Genomic DNA, 25,356 nt, shown 5'->3' with positions numbered 1-25,356 from the left:
ACCTATTTATTAGGTCAGTGGTAGAATGGCAATTTAAAACCCAAATAAGAAAAATGGAAGATAGACTAAATGGATTAACAACCAAATCTTAAATCTTGAAAAAAATAATTCAAAATTTTAAAAGATTAAAGAACTGGAGAGAAGATAATGGGAAAAGCTTAGCAAAGTGACAGGAAGAATTTAAAATTTGGAAAGTATTCTAAGATGGTGCAAAAGATATTTCAACAATACTACTCTATTATAACTAAGATTATTAAAGAGTAGGCATTATATACAGCCTAAATATTCACATTACTACGATTTTTAAGATTAAAGATCTCTTTACATGATAAACCATCTATAGCCACATATTGATTTTTTACCAATATCTGGTTTGCCAACTTTTTTTTTTCCGTTTTTCTTTCTTTAAAAACTCACATATAAAATAGAGAGAGGCCAGACTAAGAGGTCTCCAGTTAGCAGAATCATAATTTTTTCACTGAAGCATGAACATCATATCCACAAAAGCGTGAAGGACTTGGTGTTAAGTGCATTTACGGTAAAACAAAGTAAGATAATGAACAAGATGGAAGGGAGGGGAGTAAGACAATCCTTATGCTCTGCAGAAATGATCTTCTGAGTGGATGCATTTAGAGCTTTCCACAATGACTCTGCCTCACAGTATTAAGAGAATGTGAATGTGAAAATCTGGCAATAACAAAACCAAAGCTTGGTCAAAATTAAGACAACAAGAAGAGATGAACCTCCTTAAACATGAAAGGACTTGTAATTCATTAAATAAGATTATTCAAAGTGAAAAATGTTACTAGACTGTCATTTGGGAGCTATATTTAAGAAATGTCTTATTCAAATTTCTGCTATAAACTGGAGCCTCAGAAGGAAAAGGATATAGCAAGCTCTGGAAACACAGCCATTTCAAAATGAAAGTTAGACCCACAAAAAGACTGGATGCAAGAAAATACAATGTTAATGACTGTGTAGAAGGAACTGGTGAGTCTTTCTCTGGTCCTTAGAGCTCAGGAAAAAAATTGCCAATGCTAGGACAGATACCCGTGCTACCAGAAATAGCAGGCATATAGCAAATCTGTACAGAAAGAAACTGCAATAGTGTGGTTTGATAAGCCCAGTAACCACAGGCAGTCAGCCTGCACATTGTGCCTTTTGCCAGCATCTCTGGCATCGATGAAGGGTGTGGAGATACACTGCCATATTCTTTCCTGGGCTTCAGAGAAAAGGGATGGTACAGCCAAACACTGTCACAGACCAGCTGCTGTGCACTCTCTGGGAACAAACTTCTGTTCTTTGCCACTAAGTGACTGATGGTCTGTACTGAACTTCTAATTCACTTTTAAGATGGAGTCTTGCAGATTTGTGAATGGAAATTTCAGATCTTTCTGAGAGAGCATGGATTTGAATAGTTTCTCTTGAGTCTGTTCCTAGCAACTAGAAACACATTCCATTTAATAACATGACTTCACCATTTTGAATTAAACTTACCCTCCAAGGTAATCTGGCTTTATAGCCACAGCAAAAGCAGAGATAGAAACCCTCAACAGGTGAGCTGGGCTTGCCTCTAATTTGGCACATCATCTGAGATGAGTAAAAAGAGGGGCAGGTTGCACCTGTTCATTATGTGCTATCAAGGCTCTTCCCATCATCTGTTCTCATTTGTTTTCACCAGAGAAGACCTGGTATAGTTACTCTCATTAAAGGGATCTGTAAGTGTGCCAGACTTAATCCTTTTACCTGATGTTATCTTGACCTCTTGTTATCTTTCTAGAAAGATTTGCCTGTTTGTCCAAGGAAAGGCCATAACTGGCTGGAGAGGATGAAAAGAAAGTATGAGATTTGTCACATACTATAGGAATGACTATAATACAGGATGCAGTATAGGAATTTATTTCTCATTCAGAAATGAAGACAGATCAGAATGAAGATACAGGGCCCTCCTGGGCTCAGCCAAATGTCCATTTAAACCAGGATTCCTTAGATGAAGTTTCTCTTTCCCAGACAGGAAATTTATAGCCAACTTACTTTAATTGTTCCTCAGATATGCAAACAGAAATTTCATGTTTAGCCTCTTTTTAACGTGGAAATGAAATTTAATTCTTTGCATTTCTGATAGAGAAAATATATTTAAAATATCAACTCATCCGAATGAAAGGCTCAGGACAGGGGCCTTTTAGTACAAAACCTACAAGCTTCTTATAATGTAATTTTCTTGCCAACTATACTCAGGTCAGTCATGTGACAGTTGAGATATCTTCTGTTTAAAACAAAACTGGTGTTATACTCACAGTTTGTGAAGATTATTAAGTCCAACAAACATTTCTGGTGTCAGGCAACCAATTCTGTTATTTGAAAGATCCCTGAAATAGACAAAAATCCCACGAAACATTGAGTTTGTGTTGTTTATACACACACCTATGTAATCACACAAAGCATTTATATTTTTAATACTTAAGGAGTTAGAGACAAATGAGAACTAAAACCTTTTCCCATCATGTAGCATAACTGAATTAAATAGATTAAATAACTTTTATATTAACATTATTGAGCAATAGTCCACAAATCATACTGTGACTTCTAGTTACATTAAAATGGGTTTTTATATATATGGAGTAAATAAAAGCAAAATAATATTACAAATATACAGAATTTTCTTGATCTGAGTTATTAGCACCTGCAGTTTATAACTTAGGAAGAATACTATGCATTTTGTTCCATGCGATATTCAGCCAAAACTGACTTTTTTTTTTACTGTTTACTCATGTTTCATCTCATTAACAGCAGCCTTTCTTGCTGAAATCACAGAAACCAGAAGGCAATTAATTTTTGATCTAGTGAGGTCAGTTTTGATAAGCACTTGGCAAGCTCTTTTAAGAGCAACACTGTGGCTTTCTGAGAGCACAAACAGTAAAAGCTGTTCTATTCCATAACTTTTGCTTGCAGAAAATAAAGAAATGTTTTCTGTATAAGCCATACATAAAACACAGTGTACAGGATGCTTGCAGGAAGGAGACAAAAACAGGTATAAGCAATCATATTGTGGTAAAAACATGAATAATGGCCCTTGGTAGATTAGAGTTTGATTTTTATGTGTTTGGTTTTCAACCTTGAGCCAAATTTTCCTACTCACCAAGTACATTTAAAAAAAAAATTGCCATTATGCAAGGATTTTAAGTGATCATGCAGCTAAGAAAAATGTTACAATTGATCTGAATGTATTTTTTGTTTTAGGATTAGAGGTAGTTTTCTGATTTCTTTACTACATTGTGCAGATTCCATATTTTTCTATGGATACATGAGAACACTAAAGTAATCAAATGGAAGACTAAAGGTTGCAGTTTGACAAATCCAGTTACTGCTTTCATGGGAACACATTCAATTAGCTGGAAAATGAAGGCAATCTCTTTATAGTTCACTATGAAGTTGTCTTCTATCAGACAAAGAATATATTGTTGTGCAAGTATATGATGAAACTTCACATTAGAATGAAAATATTTCTTAAATGCTTGTCGAGGATATTAAATAGAGAACAGCTGAGATAATACTGAGGATACAATATAGTGCATTAATTTAATGTTAGCATTATTCTTTAAGTTCTCCTAATAAATGCTACATAGGAACTCTAAAAATGCAAGTTTAAGACTTACATATATATATGCATCTACATATCTTTCTATTAGAAGATACAAAAAAGAACCTACCCAGAATTCTTGGCTGGTTAATGCCTTACTTTTGTCTAGGCAAAGTCTGAACACATATGGAAGAAATGCATCACAATGTGGGGCATAATCTGGGTAGCAAAAGCAGATTTTGTCTATGCTAATCAATACAGGTGCATATTTCTTTAAGAGAGGCGCACCCCAAAATCTTATTTTTACCAAAATGAAAGAATAAACATTATTTTCTCAAAGTTTACTTCAATAAGTGTTATTTTCATAAGAAGTTATATAGTAGTGGCTGAAATTTCTGTATTGTAAAGCATGTTTTCAAAAAAAAAAAAAATTAGCAAAAAGAAAAGGCAACTTGCTACACTTTTCCCCAGACTAACACCTCTTACAATTCAGTTCATAATGTACAAAGCTGGTTCTCCTTTTCAGGAGTTAAACATTTATCTTACTAATGCTGACTCACAAAGTTGATGTTAGAGAAAAGAACTCTTCTGTGTTGAATAACCAAATGCCATAATTTTAGTGATTCATAAATTTTCAATTTCCATTAATTTTGTGTGTACCTTTTAAAGTAAACCCTGGAAATAATTGAGTCTGTCATTAAAAAGAATAACAGTTCTCCAAATCATTCACAGAAAACATCCTGACAGCCTGTGGCTTGTCTGTCTGACTTGCCATAGCGATATCTCTTGCAGTTGCCCACTTTGCATCAGCTTCTGCTTGTCTCAGCATCATTTATATTATACACGGGAAATAAAAAGATGTGAACATACAGTCTTAAAGTAATTACTGTATTCAGTATTCAACAGGAGCTTACACTATTTATTCCTTTTGCTCTATTGTCTCCTTCCCAACAGGTGCACACTGAAGGAGGAAAGATATTCTCTTGTTTACCATGGAACTACACAGCATTGTATCAAATGTGGTAGTCCAGCAATTAAACAACTCTCTGTCTCTAGATTGCTCCCAATGTTACTTGCTCATATCAGCAATGGGGTTTTTTGAGATTTGGCATGAAAAAAATTCAACATTGCCAATTCTACTGCACTGAAGAGTCTTTTCTTCTCTCTTGTCCAGTGCCTGATGAGTTCCTCTCCATTTATTCCTTTCTCCTGGCTGACTTAAAGGCTCCACCTGTGCAGTCTGTGGACGAACAGCCCACGACTTGCACAGGTTTCCTGGTTTTCCCACAAGAGGTCAGGGTTGTGTTATTAGAGTGTGCGGCCAAAGCAACAATTAGCGCTCATTTTTGTTGTTGTATTCTCCTCTTACCCCTGTGCACAGAGCCAGTAAGAAAGCCTCAAACCTAATGCTCCTATTTGTGTTAAAAATGTATATGCTACTCTGGCTTCATCCTTATTATGCAACTGGCTCTCTCCCCAAACACACTAAAACTGAGAGGCTGGTATTAAAAAACACACCTACAGCATGATCAGAGAGAGAAACCTTCTGCAGTGCTTTCAGCACACAGTGGTTCGAGACTACCACACAGCAGAAAAGCAGAGGATTTGTAAAAATATTCTTCTGTGGATTTGCAATCCTTCTCCTCATCTAAATCTTCCCATCCCACTAAAATAATGCCTGTTTTCTCAGAGGTTTTCTCATAAGACATGATGGCTAGGAAAATGCCTGGCTGATGGCCTAGTTAGCCAGTGCACGGACATTTGGAAGCTGTCACTTGGAAAATTATAATTAAAAAAGGGTCCATCTCGTTTTTCCTTAGGCTGAGTACAGCTAAGGAGGGTCTGTAGTCCTTGTTAATTAAAAGAAAAATGCCCAGCTGTAGAATCCTACTACCTTAGATATTTTTACTCTCTAAAATGTAGTTTAAAAATCAGCCAGTGCTTCCAAAAGTATTATGAGAACCTTTTCCAAAACAGAATTGCAAGAATTATAGACAGGGAATATACTATGTAAGATCTTGTTTCCTTAGAAAACCATTATGAAAGTAAAAAATATCAAGCAAACTCAAGGTTGATGGTATGGAAAATGGTAGACAAACTCTACAGTATGACAAAGTTTCCTTTCTAATAATGTATTTGATAGGGCTGATTTATGATAAAAGTAACAAAAAAAAAATTAGTGTAGCACAAACCATTGTTCACACACATCTGAACTGTTTAGTGTTATTTCTGATTAATGTCTAGTGATATATCATCTGCTTAGTCATTAATTAGGCACGTTTTTTAACTTTGTAGGTGTATTTGTTAGGACACTTACTAGAGTGTAAACTGATGATTTTAAATGGGAAAAGGAAAAAGAGAAAAGGAAAACAAAGAAAGAAGGAAAAGAAGGAAAAAAAGGCATGGTAAATGTAAAAAGCAGAGTGTGTGATTTTTCTATTTTACAGTGAGTGCCCTTATTTGATTATTGCTTGGTGGCATATTTGAGTTGCCCAAGGATAGAAATGTCGATACAAACACAATTTTCAGAATAATTCAAATGGAATTAATACTTACAGGCGCTTCAGTTCTGAAAGCCCATAGAAGGCCCCTGGCTCAATTGTGCTGATCAAATTATTCTTCAGATCTCTAGAGAGACATAATAGGAGGAGCAGTTAATTATCATTTTACCTACTTCACCACTGTTATACAGGTGGAGTGTGAAATGCAATGCAATTCTAACCTTTATCCGTCTTAGCTAAAACTAAGAATTTAACTAGTAGCATCAAAAACAGTAAAACATCCACAGTTTATAAAAATGTCTTTTTCCAAGTAAGACGGTTAAGATTAGATGTTTAAAAAATCTGTTTGCTTTAATTCTTCCTTTCCTATTTATACTTCTCAAAACCAGCTTACCAGCCGTTCTCACCCCAGGAAAAAAATATTTTAATCAGTGAGTGAATGAAATAGTCAGCAAAGCAAGAGCTTTTTAGCTTGCTTTTTCATTGTACTGTGCACTTCACACTTAATAAATTTCTCGTTTCCACCTAACATTGGCAAAGCAGTTGGCATATGAGACAAACAGACAGGTCAGGTTTCTGTTCTGAAATACAGGCAGTTTCTCCTATTTGGCAGATTGGTGCTTCATTCTGCACTTGCTGACAATCCAGAGGATTGGTTGTTTTACAGATAAATATTTCATTGGCATTAGTAATCTCGTCTGCTCTTGACACAGAGCTTGGGGCCATGACACTGCTCTCAGCTCAGTCCCCACAGAGATTCACTTCTGAACTGTCTCAAAGACTTTTGTGATGTGAACCCTGAGGAAGTGCCTTCAGTGCAACTAGATAAGCAGGCCTAGGAGACAAATGCTGTAAATTCTTGTAAGCAGTGTTCATCTTCTGACAATTTGCAATTCATAGGGAGCAAGTGGTGCTCACTAATTTCAGTGCTGTTTCTCAGACTGGCCACTTTCAGAAATTACAGCACATACACTGCTCGACTCTGCCAAAGCATGGATGGATCAACAGCCACAGGAATAATCTCATTTATGACTTTTTATTTTTCTGCAGATAAAATGCACTCGAGCTGAAAGCTTGAGTTCACTACCTGTGATTGGCCTGAATATGGCAAGATTTATTCCCAAATGTTTATTTCACAGAAAGATATATTTTATTTTCAAAGTCAAAATCATAAATAAGTATTTCTGCACTTTTCCAGTAATTTCTGCACATCTCTTAAATACAGTTTCAAATACTTGTGTCTCACTCCATCCCATTATAGTGACGATGTCGATGAGTGATTTGTCCCTAACTAAGATCTGAGTTGGACTCTTTAAGAGTCAAGTTCAGCTTTCAGCCTGCAACACTAACAGTCTTTAAGAAGTCTTTAAGAACTGGAAAAAGCTTTAGGGTTTTGTTTTAAATATTTTGTGGTCAAACATTTTCATCTTAGTTCCCTGGTATCAGCAGCAGCTACTAGATTTATCTTTCTTTGTCTTCATTTGCTCAAGAAGTTCTGACCATTTCTTTAACTGTGAGTTTTCCACACCTTATCATAAATAAAACTGTTTAAACAAAAGTCCTGCACCCCTTCTCCAGAATCAGCTTGCAAGGACAAGTCTTTTGTTTGGCAAAAATTAATCTACACAAGTGTTTATTCCTTTGATGATTTAGGGGTTTTGTTCTGTGGGTGAGTCAAAGCCTCTTTTCTGAACATTCAAATATTCAATACTAAACATTTGTGTCTACTCCTTTTGCTTGTACAGTATGTTAAATTCGTAACTACTCAGGTCAAATATGTTCTTTAACATATAAAGAAATCCATATAAAAAAGACTGGAAGAATAGTGTTTTCATCACAGAACAGCCATATTCTTATAACACATAAGACAAAGCAAAAACCTATCTCAAGCTTTACATTGAAGTGTTTACACACTTGTAAACAACTTAAGAGGCACAGTACATATGCAAATAGGTCCATTTTAGGCAGGGGAAACTGCCAGTTTTAATAATTAATCTTTATACCAATTACATACATTCTGTGTTAACTGCCAACTCATCTAAACATTCTGCAAGTTGCCATCAGGCAAAGTGATCAGCTCTTGTAGCCAACAGTGGTAACAGCTCAGAACAAATATAAAATAGTCAGGGTAAGTGGCAAACTGTTGACAGGTGAATTTTAAAGACAGTCAAAATACCCTAGCAGACAAAAGGCCTTCCATTTACTGAAATCATCTATGTTCTCGTTTATGGAAACTCAGCCCTGTTTCCCCATAAATGGTTACCACATAGGAAAAACCAGAATAATCCTCAAATGTCACCTACAGGAAGAAAAAAGGTCATTTAATGTTAGTAGACCATTACATGGAAAGTGTCCATCATTTACACTGTCACAAACAAGATATCTGGTCTCCTTATTTGGAAATTACACTTAAAATAGGTAGGTCATTTTTGTAAGGATATTCTCAGAAAATTGTAGATGATTACACTTCCCACAATTCTGGCACTTTCTTAGTAATTAGTATTATTGCGTAATGTTTCCATATAATTCTGGCCTAACAAAATAGGTGTTTTCTTACTTGTGATCCTTGAACACTTCTTTTAATGTGATTAAAATTAATAAGTAAAATTATCTCAACTGTTAAACACTTAAAATTTGTACTTCTGCATGAGGAGATCCATTTGCTTCCCACCCACTTGTATTTTTTTACTAAATTACTATAATTAAAATATTAAATTAGCTTCTCCCATTTTCTGATTTAGGAAAAAGTTTGTCATATTGAAGCCTTATAGCAATTAGAATTAACTTGCACTGAGCTAAATAAAGAAACCAGAGTAAATTTGGTTGTATGTTTACATTTTCTCCCCAAGAGCTACTGCTGAGGTTTGGCAAAAGGTCATGATCCAAGACAAGCCAAAGAGCAGCCCAGGCTGGACCACACACATGCACATACACACCACAGACAAGTGATTCTACCATCAACCAAAAGCAAGAGAGAAGGGAAAGAACCCCAGTATCATAATATTGAATGACCACAGTGTGACCCAGTTGAAGTCCAAAAAGAAAGCTTTTTCTAACTAACAGTTATGATTTTCCATCATTTCTGATGCTGCATTCTAACTTTACAGTATCTATTCCGAATCTGAATGACGTGTCATTAGTGGTGTGGGAGTATAGACCTGAAAATAAATCAAAACCAAGTGCCATGTACAAGTACAGATAGAGGGAAGCTACATGAAGTTAGCTATAGTCATAAAAACTGCAGCACTCATATCCTGGCTGAGCTGCACAAAATCAAAATGGGACAATATTTATTGAACTATATTTACCCTAATATCATTAGAGTTGCTAGATAAACTTCCTGAAGGGTACTCTGATCTTAACTTGACCTAAATAGGTAGAAGAACAATATAGAATGGACTGTTATCATTAGAAAACAATCTCAAATAGTTACAGAGGAGACTTTCCTTTTCACCTGCAAGTCTGAACTTATATAAATTACATGCAGCAACCATTAAGCACTGTCTTCTTATTTGTAGGTATTTGCAAATAATAGGCCCACAGGTAAACAAAATCAAGGATTCCTTTACTAAGAACCACAAGCTGCTGGAAGTTTATCAGCTTACACATTAAGCTTTCAACTGACTTTTACTTTCTTAAGTGAAACCTTAAGAAAAATAGCTGACTTGAGGAGGGGGAATTTGTGTTTGAAGTATTCACTTCTTGATGGCTTAGCTGAGAGGTAAATGAAAGAAGAGGAACAGGCTACTAATGGGATGTCACAAGAACATTTAGTAACTACTCCAGGCCTCTCAGCTATTAGACATCATCTGTGGCTGAATCCCTGATTATCTAAATGTATTCCTGAGATTCTTGATGCTTTAAGGTCACTGGGTGCACTTACACGGTATAGAACATAGTGGGGAAAAGTTCACTGAAGTATAGACAGTCCATTAACAAAGGAATCACTTTTATCTTAAACTATATTCTGATGTTTTGTACCAACATCTTTGCCCTCAGACATTGCATATTCTTTCTCTAACTTACAATATAAGTACTGTAGATATTTTGAATACATATTCATAACAAGAATATTCAACTAATTCCAGTACTTTGTTCAAATTCCTGACATCGATACATCTTTCATAAAAAATTATAGGTTGTACAAAGAGGACATCTGTGTTTAGAAAGCTGTCATTATGGTGCTGCAAACTTTCCAAAAAAACTCTGAGAAGAGCAATCAGTTGTTGAGCAGATGCCAAATACCAATGAAATATGACTGACTTTCCACATTTTGCATACTACTATGAAACAACAACAGACAAAAAAAAAAAAAAAGGTCACATCTTCCACTTCTTTCTCATGTGAAATATTACAGCTAAGCTAAATGTCACCTTTGCTCAAGAAATGAATGCAGACTTGAGGTCTTTGAAGAAAACATTATGGTCACTGCAGTAGGAAAGAGGCATAGCCAGTGATGGAAGACAAGAGTTAGCACCTATTCTGCCATCATGACAGCGACAGTCAGGACTGGCACTCCTGAACACCAGAAACAAGAATTAAATTGATATTGGCAAAATTTGATTTGAAGACATTTCTGAAGTACCCATCTGTACAGGAGCCAGTGACTTCCTGTACTTTATATAATATAAATAATCAAAACTTATTTTCATCTCCATTGTTGGTAAATGCATTGTTGAAAAAACATATCTCATTAAACAGGCAGGTTAAGTAATATCAGTTACCTGGTACCATGATCAGTAACTAAATTAACTAAGGTGCTCCCATGGAACTCCAGAGCTCATTTGTTGTCTTCATTTTAAAATGTTTTTTAAATGATGAGAGTGGATATTTAACCTACTTTCCAGAATCAGAAGAGTTATGGTTACATCTCGGTTAAGCTCCAGGAGATGAAGACAAAACTCTTTTCAGTTAGAAACATCAGATAATAAACATAAACATGCATACAAAATATGGAAAATGATTGTCCAATAATGGTCTGCCTTTCCAGACACAGAGGCTATAGGTCTTTTGTTTGTTTAGCATGCTGATGATGCATTTTCCTCTCATTTCCTCTTTTTAATCCAAGCCATTACTGGTTGGATTCCCTAAAACAATAGACCCTAAGGATGAGACAAAAATATGACTGCTGTCCACTCAAGGTGCTAATGAATGATTGGAGGTTTCAGACCCATCACTTGGTGGCAATTATGACATGCAGAACAACAGAAAGGTCATCACACTTTGATTTTTAATTTAAAGCCGGTGACTCATTCACATCAAATGTGCTGTGGTAATTTGGCAGTTATTCATTATTTAGGAACATGCCTAAAAGTGTAAAGCAAAGTACTAATAATGGCAGCTGAAACAAAACAGAGAGAGGATTTATGGTAGTCTGCTTGCTCAAAGAGTCCCATAGAATGATATAACTTATTTCATTTTCACAATAATAGTCATAGAGCAAGAATGTAAGACTCAGGGTTTTTGAACTGAAGGAGCAGCATGCCAAGAAAAAAAACCTAAAAAGCTTGGTAAAACAAGATAAAAGAAGAGAGACTTGCAGTACAAATTTTTTGATAGATTTTTAGAAATGTATATGATAGAAAACAACATTTCAAAATATTAATGAATGCAGTTTCTTTCTAAATATAGCATTGACCAACCAGAATATAAGTGCAGAGATGTTTGGCACCTGCCTCTACTTTCAGCATTTTGTTATTCATAGCTCAAATACAAATTTTCAAATAAAGAAAAATCATCTACACTTTCTGGATTTTTCTACTTTGGCATGTTTTTAAGAAATAAAAACTCAGCATTCCAAACATATGCAACTGTTGCTATATGTTTTCTTTTTTATTCCACAAACCCAGACATATGCGGTGAGATCACATTGGGCACAGCAGCAGATGCCTGGCACTTGTAACCTGGGGACTGAAGACAGAGTGGCTGTGCCACCCAGCCCCCAAGGAGAGGTCACTTGGAGCAGTTGTATGGGGCTCTAACAAGACTGAAAGGTCAGAAGAAATAAATGCTGAGAGCATAAAGTGGGTTTCAGTGTCCACAACTCTGCAGTACCAGCAGAAAATGCCTCCCTGCTGGCAACAAGGCCTTGGTGTACAGTGACAGATCTGGCATTATGCTGATTACAATGGCAGAGCTTGTGTCTGTCCATAGCTGTGGAGAGACATGAGGAACACAGAAACCTTTGGTAGCTGCAAAGAGCCAGAGGCTTCCTTAAATTCTATACCTACTTGGACTGCTCTCTGTATTCATGCCTAGAAGGCAGTTCAGCATGGCTTACTTTTCTTGACATGTGCCCCACACCTCTTGAAAAAAGGTTATTGTTGGGGGAAGAAGAAAAAAGAAAAATAAATTGAGTTCAGAGATTAATTCCAGCCTGCAAGAAAACTGTAAAGAAAATTAAAAAGTCAGGGGAAAAGTGTCCTCAACCTTTTTTTTTCTTTTTTAACGAAACACACAGACCAAATAAAATGTAAAACAAACACACAGAAATGTGTTTTGTTAGATATGAGAACCTTAAAATATACATTCATCGTATCATGGAGTTTGGGTGGGGCTTTTTTTAAGGAAATATTTGATTATTTTTCTATTACTATATCAAGATTGAGTTGGAAAGCCACAAGTGATTCGTTACTGAATTTCCATTCGAGATTTCACGACTTTAAACATCCAAAGAAAAGAGGAATGCATTTTAGCCCGAGGTGTAAAGGAAAGATAAGTACCTGCAGATGTCACACAAATTAATCTAGGCATACTTTTGAGCCAAAATTAAGATAGTTTATTACTCAATATAGATAAAGAAAATAGGAATCATCTTTCCTACAACATTTATTTCATTGTACTGTTTTCATAATAGAGAAGTAGAACACTTCTAAACCCAAGGTGAATCAATTAAAAAATGTCAAGGAGCAACTCCATCTTTCTTCCTACTTACTTTTGCTTCAGAGTTTCATTAAAAGAGTAAGAATCTTAATTAACAATATCACAAAGAACATGGATACTGACACAGTTACTGAGTCCAGGGACCTGCACTAATTATTCAGCTCATGATGGGAGATGGGCAGGGGAACACTGCAGTAATCTCCACCCAACTCCAGGAACCATCACATTCAAAGCTTTTCCTCCTATTTACCTGGGAATATGGCAATGCCCAGATACATTCCAGCATCATCTAGAGAAGGAAGCCCTTTCCAGAAAAGCAGAGGGGAAACAAATATAGAAACCATCTGAACACTTCATTTGGTCAGTGTTAGAGGCAATATTAATTGCACAGAAATCCTGTCAATGCAAACTGCCAGTAAGTAGTTTAAGGATAACAGGGAAGAATTGCCTAAAAGCAGTTTAACTCAGAGGAACTGAATCTTGCTGGAAGACTGGTCTGAGAATCCTTCCCCAGAAGGCCCTGTTTTCTAGAAACTTTGGTAATGACATAGACAAATTTTGGATTTTCAAAAACCAACACCACTGATAATGAGAAGGCATGCAGAATTGACTTCTACAGAAATGAGGGTTAATGTGAGCCCTCTGCAGAACCTCCTTGAGTATTTTCAGTGCACAGTTTATAAATTTGCACTTTCCTGCAGGTACATGTCAGAAATTTTAAAATACTTTTTGCTTAGATTTCATGTAAAATACAGATGAGCAAACTACAGATGAGCTGAAAAATAAGACCAGAGGTTCTATGTGAATGTATAATTTCTACCCATTCTTTAAACTCATTGCCATATACTTTATATTCTATACAATGTGTATGTTGAGATTTTCAAGTAAAAATTATTTAAAAGAAACTAAAAAGTCTTATTTCTTCTATCTCAGAACTGCCAAAATTAATTTCAAGCCAAAATATATTCTATTATAAATAATAATAAGTTGGCACATACTTAACCTGTCTGTTGGTCCCACTTGAAATGTTCTTTTTCAATGATTTTCACGCCTTGTTTCATCACTACTGTTTCACTGAAAATCATAGGGTTTTTAAATAAATTTTCTTTTGCTTATATAAAAATTTCAGTTATTCAGCCTTAGAATATGCAAAGATTATTGAAAAACCAAACAAAAATCAACACAGACATAATAACACACAATAGTAGCTGGGGCCACAGGTCTTCACAGCCTGAAAGAATACCAAAAAAATGGAGGAAACAGGAAAGGAAACACACAAAAAGGATGCAAGGAAAGAAGGAGTATGTTATTGTTGGAGATCATTATTGCTGAAAGCAGCTGGCATGTTTTGTTCAGTTAGGCATCCCTTCCTTATCAGTCCTTCTCACCACACAGAGTAACACAACTTTTCCCAGCTTATTTACCTATACCTTATTCATGGCATCCCTTCTACTTTCATCACATTGCCTCTCCCTCAGGCCCTCAGAAATAGTGCTTTATTTCCACAGGTTTCCTAGGTTAGCCCTGGGATCCAGCTATTCTCTCCCACAAATAATTCATTTTATTCATCAAACCCTCCTCCAGGCTTTCTGGGCACACAGAAGCTGCTGGTTAGGTATGAACAGCCCTGTTAACACCTCCCAGGGCTGCTGGAGCTCTGGGAGAGCTACATTACTGAGCAAGAATCTGGTGGAAGAAAAGGGACTTGGTGGTGGCTGCTTTAACATGTGTATTTATAAATCTGCACTTGCTACATCTTCTTAAAGGATGACAGCATCTGACACAAATCATGTGTTATCTTAATGACATCACTATATAAAATTTCAGATGGATATTTCATTGTGATGGGCTGACCTTGGCTGACTGCACACCAGACTAAGAGAACTATTTGTGGTCCTAACGGGAAACAGAAGCCGAGATATTCATAAATTCAATTAAGTGACGTGCTGAAATATAGCTAAACTATGTTACACAAATTAAAAAAAAAAAACCCCAGGAAAAAAAAATTGTTCATGATTTAGACAGCCCGATAAACTAACTTTACAAGTGAGTTTATTTTATATTCCTGTCACTTATCACAATATTTAATGTTTATATAGAACATCCTTTATATTTTTCCTAATGTACAATGCCCTGATAAAACTCAATGTTTGTGCTAAGGCAAGAACAATTTTGGTGTCTAATCAACTGTTTCATAAAGTAAAAATTTATACTGCAGGAAAACTATGACTCAACAACAAGAGTTCAACCAAAACTCCTAAGAAACACTGCCAAGTAGTCTAACATACCTCCATTTTAAGAGGCATATAAAAATAATTCCTTGGAATAACAACTCTTACATCAAATAAATGTATCTAAACCCGTACACCATTAGACTGCTCTGGGTCAGGAATGCAGCTACAGCTGACCCTGAGGAACTGGCATTTTATTTAATTGTACAAGTGCTTTGCACTAACAACAGGAAAGATGCTTTTAATTCTAAATTGACACCAAAAGTGATCTGCAAATTATAACCTTTCATTCCAGCCTGCAGTTGTCTAACACAACTTTCTTTCATTCTGTTTCTAATCAATTCCCTCACTTTTAACCACTAGTAATTTGCCCTGTATTTCTTTCCCTTTGCTTACATTCCTATCCTCTCAATTTCAAGAAGAAATTCCTGGCTTTTGTCATGTTCTGAGTGTTTCCCGTTCATGCAACAACTGTAATAATTTAGAAGATGTATTTCCACTAAACAATTTCCCTGGGATTACATTTAACAAAAATACATGTCTGATATTCGTTCCTCCCTTTTTGAAACATTTTAATCTTTTACACCTGAAAAGAAACACACCATGTTTTGCCCGTTTAGAAGGTGGTGGATCCAGTGCCTACTTATAAAACACTTCACAGCACTAGACTGGCATCTAAATGTTTTTAGACAAAAATAAAAACAGATTCTGGACATTACTGTCCAGTGAAATGAGTTATTGAATTATGACTTATGATCATCATTTGCAAACTTCATTCTTACTAAAAAATGTCATAATATCAATTCTTTTATAGTTTTCTTATGAAACTTTTAGATATTAGGATAATTAATGTGATACATAAAGATATTATTAAAGTCATAATATATGAAATCATGTATATAATGGCAAAAATATCTTGATTATATGAGACATATGGAGTACAAAGATAATGACCATTGTACCAGCAAAATACAATACCATAGAGAATGCTTCAAAGTATTTAAATTACATACTACATACAATTTTAATAATTTTATATAATAACAGTAGTAGTAGTAGTAAATATGTAAGTAATAATTAATGATCAAGTTAAATTAGATCCTGTATTTCAAATATCTAATGCATCTCTTAATGAAGGAAATTTGCACAGATGAGGCTTCATTAGTCCTTCATAAACTAAGCTTTATATTACTACACATGAGTACAAAGATTCTGATAGGAGAACATCCACCAATGGAAAAATTACAAAGCACTGTAGCTTTTATTACTCTCTATTGTTTTAATAACAAAACTATGTTCTTTTATTTGAAACAATATTAAATGCTCAGCATGCAGTTTGTGTTGTGGCACATAAGCCTCCCAACTGATCTTCTGCAAAAGCAACTCTCCTCAGGCTATTTTACTTCAAGAAAATTAAACTTGACTCTGGACCTTGCCATGTCTCCTTCTTATTCAAAACCACTGAAATATTTCTCCATTTAGGTGACATTTATTAATGGGGAAACAATGCTGTTTCAGTGACATTTCCTTTCTATGTTGTCTTTTCTTTCAAGTAATCTCAAACCTTCTCAGCTGAACACTAGCTCTGTGATGCTGATTTCAATTCTAGGTAATTGTGAATTAAAGTTCTTTATAACTGTTTGTACACTAGCAGAATCCAACTGTTTTATTAAAAGATGACTGGAAATCTCCCTAAGAAATTTGGCCTGATGTAAAACCAGCTTGCTGAGGAGCAAATCACGCCAACTTTTCTATTTTTAATTTCATTTCCATTTTGAAATTTTGAATGCATCCTTTTCCTGAGAATTGCTACTATAACTCACCTCAACAGATTAGCAACAGTTGGCAGAGAGCTCCATAAGTAACGCACATGTTATTTAGAGAGTCTTCCTTTTCTAGGTTATTTTAATTTAGCCAATATTGAGACATAAAATACTTGTTAAATTCATACAAGCAGTATCAGTAAAGAATGCTGGGGCACAGCCAGTCAAGTCATGTACAGCATTCACAAACTGGCACACAAACATTTCTGAAATGAAAAGCAGGACTGGATAATCTCTTCTTCAAATCAATTGCTCTGAATGGCAGAAATCATTTTCGACACTTTCAAGTACTCAAAGCATATCAAACTCAGAAAGGACTTAATGCCTAGCAGGGCCATGACAACATACACCGGTCACCCGGAGCACGGCAGGGAAAGCATTGGCCTGGGTCCAAAAAAGCACTTAGACAACTAAAGTAAAACTTGAGTGGAGCATTGGTTCTAAGTCCCAGAGTGCAATTCACAGCCTCCACTTCACCTCCTACGTGTCCCAATGGTCGCAGCTACTTCAGCCTCCACTTTTCAACACCCCAAATTTCAGAAAAGGTGTTGGGCATGCCCAACATCTCAGAGCTTGGTGACACACAAGAGGCCTTTTGGGATTTGCAGGCAAGACCTGAAGACACCATGGCTGTCTGCAGGGCCAAGCAGGCTAAGAGGATGCCATCAGAAAAGCCATGAAAGCAAAGCACAGCCCAGCATCCAAGGAACAGCAAAATATTGCCATGTGTCGCCCCTACAAGAACCAATTACAGCTGGAGAAATGGAAGACACTGTTTTGGTACCATCCTCGCCCAGAAGGGATGGATAACTACACTTGAAATACACAGGAGCTAAAGAAACTGGCTGGGATCTCAGTTCCCTAAAACAGTATTTTTATATGTTATTGAACAATTGTTTACAGCAAAACCCATTATCTCCTTGTTGAAGAAATACCGTTGGCACTTGTCTGCTCCTCTTCTTTTCTTTCTGGTCCCATAAATCTCGAACACTTGAATACATATTGGCACAGCTCCATTTCAACAAGATCTACATCCTGGTTAAGGCCTCTCCCACTGAGGCAAGTGAATGTTGAACCTGAGTCCTTCTCATCCAAAGGAGATACTCCAGCCAGCAGGCCAGTACAGAAAGCACAGTTACCTTCTTTTATGATCACATTTCAAATAAAATATGGAGTCAGTTATGCCTATAAAGAGGAATGGTTTCAGTAGAAGTATTAGGTTGCAAATCCCAGTCCCAGCAAAAAAACTTGTCAGGCTTCTGCATTTCTGAAAGGCTCAATGCCTGTTCAGTTCCTCAGCTGTGATGGCTGGTTTGGATTCTCTTCTTACAGACCTAATTCTCCCTGTTCACTGTATAAAGAGCTTAGGCCTCCAAAGACTAACTGAGAACTACATTTTGAAAGCCAAGTATCTGTTCTACACATGACAGTGCTGAGAAGCACTAAGTCTACTATATCTGGTTGCTGATGGGAGCCTTAGCAACTTCCTCAGCTAGCAAGCCGCTAAATTTTCTGTTTAAGGGCTGTATATATTATTTACTACCCATTTGGCTGGGTTTAGTTTGTTTTTAGCTGTTTTCAGATGGCTTTGAAACAGGCCAAGACAAGAATCAACTTTCTCTTCAATCCAGCAAGAAAACCCAAGCAAGACAGGAGTGGGAAAGCAGAGCAGAGAGCATAATTAATGTGACACTTGCTCCTTTCCAACGCAGAGTGCTAAGGTACATACTTGGGATTGCAACTCCAATTTCTAAGTAATGGCACAGTGCAATACCCATAAGAAACACTGCAGGCAGTACTTCTAAAACCAATTTCTAATTTCATAGAGACATGGATCATGAGGCTAAATATGACTGTGCTTCTTTTTCCATACAGAGCACTTCTAAAAGGGTTAATTCTGAAGAACAGCGTTTTCCTCTGGAACAATATACACTATGCATATATTCCACTCTTATCCCTTCCCCTCTGCTGATAAGTGGTGGGAAAGGGCAACTCAGAAAAAATGTCATCCCATATCTGTCTCCCACTCAGCACACACTAACCCAATTCTCAAAAACCTCATCAGTGTTCAGCTCATTAAATTCAGCTGAAGGATGAGAACGAAGCTGCACCACTAACTGTGCACAGTTTGTGTTTACCAGCAAGAACACTGTATGCAGTGTTGCTTACAACGTACCCTGTAGTTAGGAAGTATTCTTGTTGGCAGCTTTGACAATTTATCTATTCATATCAAAGTGAAAGAGAGGCTGCTTTAAAACTGGTGCTCCTTGGCCTAATGGGAAAAGAAGAATATTAAAAACTATCACAGTGAAATCTCTGTTGCCATCAAAAGGTCGTTGATTCGACAGACAAACAACCTAGTGTTAATGATTTAACAAAACATTTTTCACACAGATTACACGCTTATCTGTCAATATATAGTATTTTTCACATCAAGAAACTAAAGATAATTTGTTTTTAAAATGCCAATTACAAAAAATTGTGTAAAAATCAAATACAATGCCTAAGTAATTATGCTCTTACCTAGGCAATGTAATTAAAAACAGAAAGAAAAGAAATGTTGCCATTGTTTGGACACAGACTCATTAACAAGAGGATGTCCTAAAAGGAAAACAGTCTTGCTGTGAAATTTTTTCAGCAGTCTTTTGATTTGAAAAGACGTATGTTAAGGCAAGCACATAGGCCCAAATTTCATCACTCACTTGTCTCTGTTTTGAGCACATTCAAGCATGACGGAGAGAAGGTAAGAGGCTGATTTTGACTTTGTGAAAGTAACTACACCAACACATTCCTGCCAAACAGTGTATGAAATAAGATAAACATTACACAGTATTTCAGTCATCCTAAACTCAAGAAAAATAGAACTCATCCAATAATCAAAAGAGTAGAGAGCAGTTAAGACTCTTTCATTTACTTTCAAAATAAGTTTTTCAGCTCAAGAAAAGTATATTAAAAATATATGGTTTTGAAATTGCCAGCATACTAAAAAAAAGCATATGTAGATATCTATTGCACAGAGGACCGAAAAATGAGAAGCTCATCTCCCTCTCTAAATGCAAGCTCTCCTGATAACTTACAATATTCTATATGGTTTTCAAGAAATTTACATGTAAATTATTTATCAAAATATGAATAGTCAACAATGAAAGTGACACTGGAATTTTTATGCAGGTTTCAAAAATATTTTGCAGATAAAGTCAAAATCTACAAGTTAAAAATCCAGTAAAATCCATCATCATTAGACAAATTCAGAAGTTTTGGTTGCAATCATGTATGTATTTCTCCATAACTGATGATGACAACACACTTGGTTTTTATGTATGAAATAGAAAATGTATTGTATTTATACAATAGAAAATGTATTTAACTTTTCATTTTATTGCTTTTAAATGTTGGCTTGGTGAATGCTGCTATTAAAAATATGAGTGTTGGAAATGTTGACAGTTGACAGGTAGGGTTTTTTGGCTTTGTTTTGAATGAAGGCTCCTCTTGTGTAGAGTTGAGCTAAATATAGTCACCCTAACTTTGACTCTATGCAATGTGTGGGTGACTGATCCAAAGCCCCATTATATAGGTGGCATGAATTAAAATTTTTCCGTGACACAGTACCTACAAAGGCAGAGAACAAAAGAGAATTAGGTAACTCAAAAAAGCAATTTTCATATACCAGTAGATTCTGAGAGACTATATACTGAACTGTGCACCCATTTCAGTAGGGATTTGAACTGTTTCATGGCAAGATATTAGAATTTAAACATTTGTATGGGTGATTAATTTGCCACTTTTGTAATTTGACTGTATCTTTAATGTTGGAGTTTGTCAGAAGTTACAGTACTGCAATTCACCTAGAAATTTAGTCAACATTTAGATTGTTACTCTTGATTCTCTAACAGGCTGGGGTAGTACAGTACACGTTAACTGTCTAGAACCACAGGGTTGTAGAACCACCAGCCATGAACAAGTACAGCTGCACTTCACTAAGCTGATAAATCTGGCCATTTACATGTTAAATAAAGTACAGAAGCTGATATCCAGGGTTGCATCAATTAGAACTGAAAGTATTCTTGTACTTCTGTATATTTTTGGCTGAATGACTTGTTTCCAGGAACAACAACAACAACAAAAGAAAATATAGAAAATTCCAGAAGGCCCCAGTCAAGGTTGGAGCTCTTTTGTGCTATGCAAACACATTTTTTCCTATTCTGGATATATATAGAATGACAGGTCATGAGCTCCCCCATATACAATCATTTGCAGGATCAGCCACAGATGTTATGTTCCTTGCCCTAAAGAGATCAGAATAAAATTCATCCAAGTTTTGTCAGTGACCTCTGAGAGACCAGAATGAAGTCAAAGAAATTCTTGTCTTACAATTATTTCAAACACAACAGAAATACAAAGCAGAAGCTGAAACAAAACTTAAATAAAACTTGATTTACATAAATGAAATTGTCCCAGATTGCTCTGATGTTGGAGTTCATTTTAAGCTGATTCTATAAACTGTGAGCATTTCTCCGGGCACAGTTTCTTCATGATACTGACTGGACCAAAAACCTCCTTCCCAGCTAATGTGTTCATTCTGACTTAACTAATGTATCTGTGACACCAGTGTTAAGGATCTGCACAAGATTTATAGGCTACCACAGTATGAACTCACGCCAGTAGAGTCTTAATTACTTTCAGAAAAATGGGGAATGAGATGACCATGTTTATTGTTGTAACCTTTTTTTTTCTTTTGAACTAATCTAACACAGCTTAAATAATTCACTGGGAAGACAAAATATTCATAAAAGCTCTACAGGACAGTAATTCCTGATGGAAATATCAGAAATCTGCAGCTTTCTGAGTAGCAGAAAAAGGCTGTTCCACTGCTGGAAAAACCCCACCAAAACAAAAACTCAACAACCCAAACCTGGCATAAGCCAACATTTCTGGTATTTATAAATGTCCACTGTTTTCACCCAGAAAACAGATAACTACTGTGCAGTGTATTAAGATCCTTAGTCCAGCTGGTCCATTTTTTTCTAAGCTTTAAAAACCATTTCAAAAAATATGAAGTATTTTTAATGGATTTCAATGGGCTCTTTCTTCTTTTACACAAAATCTCTCAGAAGAAGGATGTTTTCTTAAAAACAATCTGCTATCCAGGTCCACCCTCCCAGGCATGTCCCTTGGAGCTGTTCCCAAACTATCCCCAAAGCACTAGCATTTCAGCAACTGGAATGACAACTTCTTTTTAATTGTTTGAGATCCTGCAGGCTTCTATCTGAGAACAAAGCATGCACATAAAGCACATTCTATGGCCACGATTCAAGTTCTTTTGAAAATAAATTATATATTGAAACAATGCTATGTTACATAAAGTGATCTGACACTGGATGCTCAGCATTACACCAAATCACAGCCAAGTTCAATTCCCACCCTTGCAAGTGGACATACACGAAGCACAATAAAACTTACATAAAGCAGCTTTGCATTATGTGGAATCTAAAGCATTTGGTTGAGTCTGAAGGGACTTTACCATGAAGAAAAGATGAAGTTCATTTAGCAAGAAACAAATAACGAAACCAACACAGAAGTCTACTTGATGGTTTGGCAGTGACACATTTTCATCTTACAAGCACATGGGAATATCTAATGAAGTACAAAGGCAATACATTTAAAGCTGACAGAAGGAAGTCCTCTAACACAATGTGCAATTAACCCACAGTCCCATTACTGAAACGCATCACTGAGGTCAAGAGCTTAGTAAAATTCACTAAAAGAATTAGGAATTATATGCCTCATGAGGACATTCACATACACATCAAGCAGGGTTTCTCAAGACACATTATAAGAAAAGAAAGGGTTTTGATGACTGATTATTCTTTTCTGAAGATTTGATGATTTTACTATCTATCTGAGCTAAAATATGACTCAACAACACGGGTAACAGAGCTACTAACTTTAGTAGAGGAGCATGCTCACCTCAGGTACTGGCAATGGGCAAAACACTGGAGAAATTGCACAACTAGCTTGATTTACAGCACAATGACATAAATTCTTCTAATTAAACCAGTAAAAGCCACAATGAAAATACTTTCAGAGCACTTTAAAGCAGCCTAACTACATGTAACTTTGTTGCTAATTTAAAGAATTAAGCTAAGCAAATTTAAACAATCTGTAAATTAAGTTTGCGTGTTTAGAAATAGACAGCATTTTTCCACTCAGCCCTTCAACAGCACTGAAGCACAACTCTTCCCTCTTTAGCTCGTTCTTCGTTCTTATCAACCTATCAATTATTAATACTTTTTACATGTCAAATGGCTCAGCAATAATGTAAACTTGATGACAATTCATTTTGTAATATAAAGCAAGGGTTTGGGCTGTTCTTTTTTTCCTTCCTTTTTTTTTTTTTTTTTTCTCCAAGTCAGCACTCATTTCCCAACCAATACAGAGAATATCACATTTATTAAATTAAGCCTTGGACTTTCAGAAGACTTCACGAAAGGATGTGTTTGTAATCTTCAGTGTTTATTTTACTATGAAACCAACACATTCAGCAATAAGTCAGATTTATTGTGAAAATAAACACATTAGGACCTTATAAATAGCTGTTAGAAAAGTTCCGTATGGTCTGCCAAAAGCCCCAAATGATTGGTTCATGAACTTTTCCTCTGTATGTTCTAATGGCTTGAAAAAATTGTTTATTTTTGACTGGTTATGAATAGATGAGGATTATATTTCATCTACAGTCTCCATTAAAGTATCAGGACTTAGAAAACTTCCAAACTTTTCAGAAACTCCCATTAAAAAAAATAAACTGTTGACAGGAGATATACATAATGGAATGGCAAAGCAGAGTGTTATTTTAAAGCTGCATTTACCCAATGAGTTTCTCAATTTACCTAATTATATCCCCAAAAAGAAAATAATAAATCATGGCTCAAAGATACTGAAAGACTCTACTGGTTTGTCTAAATGCCTATAGCAATTGCTGCAGCATGAGTTAATGCAAAGAACTGTCTACTCTAGCAAGAAGGTTCTTACACTGCCCTGTATCTGCAGCAATAATCTTTAACAAGCATGGGAGCCTTTTTGTGAGAGACTGCACATACGCTTACTTGTACATGATCCCTTCATCCTCTGGTATCCAGTGCCCTCACAAATTAACTCCCTGGGAATTATAACACTTTCCCCAGTATCAAGGAGCCAGCAATTTCCAAATCACTCAGGCCTTTTCAGATCTCCCCAGCACACAGAGACCAAGATGCTGCTTTGTAAAACCAGGACAGAGGAAGTATTCCTCTAAAATGCAGCCATCTTTCTAAGTATGCAGAAATATCAAGTCCTCATTCACAAACCTTAAAAGAGTATCTGCAAAATTATACACCAGTGTGTCTGTGAGTATGAAACCAGATGTCACTACTTTAATGAAAAGCATATCTGGGTGGACACCGTGTTAGGGAATCTCTTCTCAGTAGTGATAACCAATATTGTAATAACAGGAAGGGCCAGAAAACATTTCAATTTCATGAAAACTGGAGGCTTGGTATTATTTTCTCATTCAACACTAATAAAAGAAATCACTTTCTTTGTGGTTTTGAAGGAAATAGGAGAGCAGCTGAGAGCCCAGCAAGCAGATGTCTTGTGACAGGGAACGGCCATCGTTGCACAACATGGAGCGCACATTTGAATCTTGGCAAATGCCTTGGTCAGTCTTAATTCTCAAAACTGTTCTTTTTTGCAAGTACAAAATAAACGCTACCTAGTTCAACAGAAAACACTGTCAAATGCCTTAGTAAGGATACCGCACTGAACCCCAGAAAGCCCCTAAGTTCCAGCCACCCCTCCCACTGAAAGCATCACCAATGCATTAACACAAAAATTTTCAGCTCTGAATTAGAGAAAATACCCCTCCCCCTGTTTTTAAAACAAATGTAGGACTCTAATGTCACCTGATATCCACCAGAAATTAGATGACATTCCAGCTGTGGAAAAAAACATGCAGCAGAATTCCTCTTAAGTGAGCAGAATTACCTCCTCCTAAGTAAAAATCTTTTTCTTTTCTATAGTTACTTTTACGTGCTATAGCAGATGTGCCACATTTTGTATTAGTTTCTGCTTGAATGAATAATGGAGACATGAGCACTTGTATAAACAGGGAAAAGTATTTAATGAACATATTGTACATACTAAAGAGGCTGCTTTCTGTTGGAAGCACATATAATGCACTCTTCCAAGTGGATGAAAATCCCACATTATTGATGCATGAGTTTTCTATGAACTGGGCCAGGCATAAACTTTCAACTGCATTTAAAAAAACTGAACAAAATGTGAGAATTGGTCATTTCCACATT

The 25,356-nt window shown here is 36.0% G+C and overlaps 1 protein-coding gene across 1 annotated transcript in view; it reads right to left on the bottom strand.

Moving 5' to 3' along the window:
• LOC121350220 (adhesion G protein-coupled receptor A3-like) overlaps positions 1–25,356 on the bottom strand; it is a 256,338-nt gene that overhangs the window by 156,229 nt on the left and 74,753 nt on the right. Inside the window, exons 3-4 of the mRNA XM_041461380.1 lie at positions 6,137–6,208; positions 2,298–2,369 (exon numbers count right to left, since the gene is read on the bottom strand). Coding sequence (XP_041317314.1) covers positions 2,298–2,369; positions 6,137–6,208 — 144 coding nt within the window. The remainder of the gene's footprint in view (positions 1–2,297; positions 2,370–6,136; positions 6,209–25,356) is intronic.

The sequence above is a fragment of the Pyrgilauda ruficollis genome, unplaced genomic scaffold, assembly GCF_017590135.1.
Source record: "Pyrgilauda ruficollis isolate IOZ18807 unplaced genomic scaffold, ASM1759013v1 scaffold15, whole genome shotgun sequence".
Taxonomy (NCBI): domain Eukaryota; kingdom Metazoa; phylum Chordata; class Aves; order Passeriformes; family Passeridae; genus Pyrgilauda; species Pyrgilauda ruficollis.
The sequence above is the reverse complement of the archived record's forward strand: the minus strand, read 5'-3'. Positions and strand labels throughout refer to the sequence as shown.